Raw genomic sequence first — 6,836 nt, 5'->3', positions numbered from 1 at the left:
CATATATATCATTTTATCTGTCTTATTTAACCTTTTACGATCCAAATAAGTTCAATTTTGACCGTAAATTAAAATACGAATCTTTCATTATTTAAAAAAAATACATAAGTATAATCACAGGTACTTTCTAATGGGCCAATGACATAATTTTTATAATTATTTTCGATCATATATTATATGAAAATTTTCAGTTAATTATCATAAAAAGTCAAACAAAATAGTTAAATTAGAACGAAAAAAGTAATGAATAGTATTAAGAATTTAATGATTATCATACATTTTAAGGGGCAAATAGTACTCAAGCCATTCTGCCGTACTTGGATTTTAAATATAAACATTATATATTTTTATTTAAAATGCAAACCCTGAATTTCTGATCTTTTTCTTGGATATTGGGAAAAAAATATCATCACATATTTATTAAGTATTAAGTGAAAAATATGTAGGCAATAAACGGATATAGATAATAGACATGTTTAGTATTCCCAACGTTTGCATTAAAATACTCTTAACTAACATCGTAAAGCGAGTACTCTCCTGCAGAAGACACTGAAAGCTAGGTTAGAGATATGGTTCATGCTTAAGACCTTCATTTTAACAACATTCACAGCTTGATTAGCATAAACTATACACAACAAGAAGAGGATTAAATGTTTTATAGAATAATTACGCAAGCAAGAAACTAGATACATATATATGTAGGAGTACTAATTAAATACATAGGTAATACATGACCAAAAGGAGAGGTACATTATAAGATACCTACTTATAGAGTCGAAAAACCCTTTGGTCAATCAAAGTTAGAACTTCACAGGGATTAATAGATCATCTTCTCATTCATGGACGTTCTTGTTTATCGACGGAATAATGTCTTGTAGAAGGCCATAATCAGATAGTTGGAGCTGCTGATACTGGTTTAGCGTATTCTGTTGCTGCTGCTGCTGATTTTGATATAAAGAAGAGGTAGGTACATTGCTAGTACCACTGCCGTAGTTGTAAATATGATTCATTTGAGGCATTTGAACTAAAAAATCTTGATTAGGAAACCCCATCCCGGAAATGTGCCCTGGATTTAGCATAGAATGAGGGAACATTCCGGCAACGCTTCCTCGGAGAGTGGAGGGTAAGTGATGGTTGTGTGTTCCTTCATAAGTTGTGATCACAGTTGATGGATCTTGAAATGATCTCTCTACGCGCTTCTTCACCGTGCATTTTTGAGTTGTGCACCGGTAGTAGCTTCTGTCAGTGACAAAATTAAATCAAATTAGTTGGACCGAGATAAACACTATCAATATCTTACTAAATAGACGTTCGTTAGAAGAATAGTACAAACTATAAACGTATTTGTGTCACCAAAAAATAAACATTAGTAGTTCCCTAGTAATTTATTGTATTGTTAATGATTATCTGTACTACTGTTACCTCATGTGATTTGTTTTTTTCATCTGAATTAGTCACATGACAACTAAAAATAACGAACGATGGGGAAAATCGAAACTGTGATCACAGTTTCGTAGATAGTGATGTTCAAAAACTCTTTAACATCGGTTAACTCAACCGATGTTAAATGGGTGATGTCTGTTTGACTGTTTTCCTAGTGTGATCTACTGTTGTTCTTTTTATAATTTGAATGATAACATGATGGGGTTTGGTGTGCATGATCCGTACAATATATATATGTATGCATGTGTATCTGATGATCCATAACATCATCAGGTCTGAAACCAAACTAATTGCATGGGAAGAAATATATATATATATGTGAACATGAATTATGTGAGTGAGGAATAAATTTTTGAATATTGGAAGTATTACGTACTTCACAGCTAACAAAACCCTAATGTAGTGTGAACATAACTCCTAGATTCCTCCTTTTCAAGGTCTATTCAAATTGTAACAAAAAAGTTTTTGGATTGTAACTCAAAATAAGCAAATAAGTTGAATTCTCCTTTTACTAATCAAACATATATAAATTCAAGATTTGAAGTCAAAGAATCAAAGATGTTAGAGTCTATAATCTAGCAATTACATGCAGCCGATCAAGATCTAATCATGAATTAAACTGATTGTTAATTAAAACCTAAGCTTTTTGATGCATCTAAGAACTTAAACCTTGGATAAGGACTATTCTTGACAGCCTTCTGTCCATATTTTCTCCATCTATATCCATCTTCAAGATGATCAATCTCACTCTTTGTCATGAAAGCAAATCTTGGCTCTTTTTCCTTTTTCTCATTTTTCTTCTTAGGTTTGCTCCTGTATTTTACACACACACACATTAGCTTGATTAACATACTGTATCAGTAACAAACCCCTCTTGATGTAGCGGTATCTCCCTCGTTCTCTTTACTGGATGTCGAGAATTCGAATTTTCTCAGATACAAGTTGGGTGTGTGAGTTTGTTATTAACAAACAAAAAATACTTACTTCACTAGCAAAAAAATGCATATTATGGTTTATTAATTGAACTTACAATTTCTTTGAACTTTCTCCTCCATCTTCCCCTGTACCTTTAGCTTGCTTATCTGATTTCTTGGTGTTGTTTGCTTCATCATCACCAGCCTCAGTAGAGGAAGACAAAACAACCGAAGAGTTCGGCGTAACCGGAGCTTCTCCACTCTCCATTTTAGGCTTTTGGTCTTCTTTACCAGTAGAAAAAGGTTCATGAAAAGAAGGTGATGACAAGCCAAAAGCACTGACAAGACTACCATAATCAGTGGAACCTTGTAAACAGTCAGTGAAGCTCATGTAAGAGGATGGATCAGGTGCAATCGGCGAAGAATTCGTCGTAAAAAATCGTTGTTGATCATGAAATGGATCATGATAGTAAACATGATCTCTTGGTTGATTATCAGACATGATGGAGCTGGTTGAGAAAGGAGAAGAGTTGATCAATAAGTGGAAAATGAAGAGAGAACAAGTTTGACAAGTTTGGATCAAAGGAGTCTTTATTTAAGCATTGACAAGAAGATTTGGTTAAGGTGATACTTTTTTGCAATATTTTATTCATGTGTAAGGAGGTAGGTGCTTTTGTATAGGTTTGAATGAAAAATTGTAGGCCCATTTTTGTAAAGAAGGTTTGACAATATAAGCCAAGTCTTGGTGTTTGTATTATTGGTGACTACAATTTTTCACTTTTGATTGTAATGTTTTTAACCCAAGAACAATGCCATAATATGGACCTTAGGGGTTCACCCCATGTGACTCCAATGTGGAGGCAGAGCAAGGTTACCAAACTGGTTCACATCCTCAGCACTTGCAAAAATATGAAAAGCAATTCAATATATAGTGAATTCATTCAAGATTTACTCATTTTTGCCAATTTTGTGTTGAATATTGGCAAGTTAGGCAACACTGTAACTTTTCTCATGCAATTTACTTTATAGTTTCTTTTTGAATAATTAGGTTTATATGTTTCATAATTAAATATATGTTTTGATATATATGAGATGATCGAAAATTGAATCAGAATCTGAAACGAAAAAAAATAAACTCTTATTTTATCAGAGAAAAAGATTAATGTGAGAATCAAAACACTATGATACGATAATATAAAGAAGTTTTTTGAAAAATATTTAAATTGTCGAAAATATTTTCAAAAATACGTTGCAATCTTATATATAACAATTACAACCTTATATACAACATTAAATATAACATTTACAATCTCGTATTTAATTAAGTGTAACCTTTTCTGCACCCTCATATGCAATTTTGACCGTAATTTTGTAAATAAATTAAAAAACGTAACTTTTTTTTTAATAAATTCCTTAATATAAATCATACCATTGTATAGGTTTTGACCATCATGTAAATAAAATACGATAATTAGACCGTTTAAATATAATAAACAACATATTTGATCAAAGTCTAGCTACATGTCCCCTCAACTATCAAAATCCATCATAGTACTAACCATAATTAGTTGAAAGTTGGTATACGTCGATGAAGGAGAAGGTCTTCCGAGACCTTGATATATATACTACTATCTATATAAATTGCTTGGTTACAATAAGTCGGACATATACTATTAGCATCTATTAGCATGAAAATAGGTATAGGTCACAACCAAAACCAAAACTATTATTTCAATATTTGTTATGTAAAATTTCATGCCTTTAACTTATGTCGTGAGTTCGGGTGGATTAATTTCTAGCTAAAATAATGATCGTCGATACAAATTAAGTAACTGTCTCGTCTAAATTTCAGGGTATTAGGAAGTGTTCAACATGATAATGTATCATTGAACTCCATTTCGTACTTATAATATATTTTTAATTGAAACTTATCCATAAATCGAGTTCTGATCAAATCAAATATTTAATAACCAAAATATTAAATATTTAAATAAAATCAATGACGGTAAGTAGTATCATATGATACATTTTCAAACAAGATTTTTTGATCTTTAAATTTGAATTCTGATATCGAACATACAATAATAATTAACAACTAGACAAATAAATATTTAAAATTAAACAAATGATGGTGAGAAAACTCGAAAATGAGACTCCTCGTTTAAAAAAATTCTGTAAAAAGTAAACACGTTAAATAACTAGTATACCCACTTTCGGTTATGGGCCATAAATAGGTCCTGTAGGTGCATTGAACAACCGGACTCGCACGTATAGCCAGAATAGTGGATTCACATGTGAGGCGATATATCCCAGTAAAATCTTTGAAACTTAGAATTTTCACTAGCTAGATTGAAAACAGGTGCTAGAACTTTAAATTTTGGTGGTGATGGGTTCGAGTCCCGCGGTAGGCGATATATTTATCAAAAAAAACTTTAAATTTTGATTCCTTTTCAAATTTTGAGTTCTAAATATATTCGAACAATAACAAAACTGAACACAGAACGGTCAAATAGACATTGCGTATCGTTTTTGCAGCAAAGTCTAATTACAGAAGTGGTGTACACGTGGCAAATATAGCCACCGTCTTTTGACTGTAACCGACAATTTGACTTGGCACGTGGGAGATTTTACGCCCGAAAATGGTCTTTGGACCGCCGTGGTAGGCCGGTGTTAGCTGTTTCAGTTCCCCGGTTGCCTGCCCTTGTCTTGCTGATAGAGAACCGTCGTCATTTTCATCCCCTGGTCAACTTATATTGGGTACACTCGGGATCAAATTTAACCGGTCAAATTTAAACGTTAACGATTGTTAATTGGATCAATGATCAGTCTCGCCATTTTGATGTAAATATAAATAATTTGTTACTCCCTCCGTCCCGCTGGGAAGTTTACTTACACTATTTGTATGTATTTTGAGACTTCGATAAAGTATAATTTTATATATTTTTTTAATTTTTTTTATACTTTAAACGAGTATTGAAAAACGTGCCGAAATAACGTACACAATTCAGGGGGACTAAGGGAGTGTATTTCAATAATTTAAATTGAAAAGTTGAAAAATATTAATTTGATAAAAATATGTAAATGATTTTAGAGAGTTGGGAAATATAACGTTTTGTACGTGTTTATCGGCATGGAAACGAAACATTCAAATATAACGGTAAGCGAAACAATTCAACTGTCCGTACATCAGAATTGTGAAGCTTACTATAGCCATGTTATTCAAATTAGTATACGCACGATTTTGTAAATTTTTATATATAACATCTAAAATCACGCAGCATCATGATTACATTCAAGAAGCTAATTTAAAGATATACAGGAGTTTAAGGTTACCATCGTCATCTTCTTCCTTCTTTTTTTTCATTAGGTCTCGAGTCTGATTAAGCATACTCCGACTAATAGCCTGCTTAAATTTAAGTGTTCACTATTTACATAAAATCGAAACTAAAATTTTGAGATGGTAAAATTTTAAAGTCCCGAAGTCTTGAAATCAACTGGTTGGTAAGTTTTACAAGTGTTTGCGAGTGTGAGTGTGTATAGGGGTGTAAACGAGTCAATCTGTTTGTGAGCTACGTAAAAAAATCGAATTCATCTTGAAAATAATCGAGCCGAGCTCGAGTTTGAACTTTTCGAACTTTTAATGGAGCTAAGATCGAGCTTCAAATTATTCGGTTCATAAAATTTGCGAATTTTATCGAGCCTCTATTATTTTTCAATTTTTTATTATAAATATATTTTTATATAAATATTTAGTATTTTTTATATTATATATTTTTTATCAAATCGAACTCGAGCCGGATCAATCATATTTCAAATTTTTGTTAATATTTAGTGAAATTAATTTGAGCCGAACTCGAGTTTATCAAATTTTTAACTAGCCATATTTCAAACTTTTGAAATTAAAAATTCGATCGAGCCCGAGGCTCAGCTCGATTACACCCTATTCTGTGTGTTACATACACTACATAAACACAGTTGTAGTCTTTTGTACTCATGCCGTGCAATTGTTTGACCTGGTGACATGCAAGCTGTTTGATCTAAATAATGTGATTTGTACACCACTTAATTTGTTAGGCAGAATTTTTTCATTCATTCTAGAAACAGACAACGGATGCAAATTGTGAAACCTACATATAAAACTATATGCACATCTACATTTTTTTGTCTGATTATGTATATCTACAGTGAACAAACAAATACTCCCTCCCCTCCGTCCCAAAATATTTTTCCTATTTTGACTTTTTATGTTGTTGATGGTAATCGATTGATTACTAATTTACGTCTAATCTATAAGATTAAACATAGTCAAGAGTGATTTTGTTGGATTCGTATTTATGAGTACTTTAACACAGTGAAATTTATATTTAATAGTAATATGAAATTAAAGATATTAATAATCAAAAATATGTATTAACAAACATGTCCAACACAGATATTAATAATCAAAAATATGTATTAACAAACATGTCCAACACAAAT

At 31.7% G+C, this 6,836-nt stretch overlaps 1 protein-coding gene across 2 annotated transcripts; it reads right to left on the bottom strand.

Annotated features, from left to right (window-relative positions):
* Positions 1–582: 582 nt before the first annotated feature.
* On the bottom strand, positions 583–3,116 carry LOC141697743 (WRKY transcription factor 71-like). 2 transcript variants are annotated; one of them, XM_074502265.1, is made up of 3 exons: positions 2,474–3,059; positions 2,113–2,256; positions 587–1,239 (listed from the first exon to the last, which is right to left on the bottom strand). In XM_074502265.1, exons 1-3 carry the CDS (start codon positions 2,857–2,859, stop codon positions 834–836), a joined length of 936 nt encoding a protein of 311 aa, XP_074358366.1. In that variant the 5' UTR covers positions 2,860–3,059; the 3' UTR covers positions 587–833. The 2 variants fall into 2 exon arrangements, with proteins under 2 accessions (XP_074358367.1, XP_074358366.1); XM_074502266.1 differs by lacking the exon at positions 2,113–2,256 and having other exon boundaries at positions 583–1,239; positions 2,474–3,116.
* Positions 3,117–6,836: the final 3,720 nt, after the last annotated feature.

The sequence above is a fragment of the Apium graveolens genome, chromosome 11, assembly GCF_009905375.1.
Source record: "Apium graveolens cultivar Ventura chromosome 11, ASM990537v1, whole genome shotgun sequence".
Lineage (NCBI taxonomy): Eukaryota > Viridiplantae > Streptophyta > Magnoliopsida > Apiales > Apiaceae > Apium > Apium graveolens.
The sequence above is the reverse complement of the archived record's forward strand: the minus strand, read 5'-3'. Positions and strand labels throughout refer to the sequence as shown.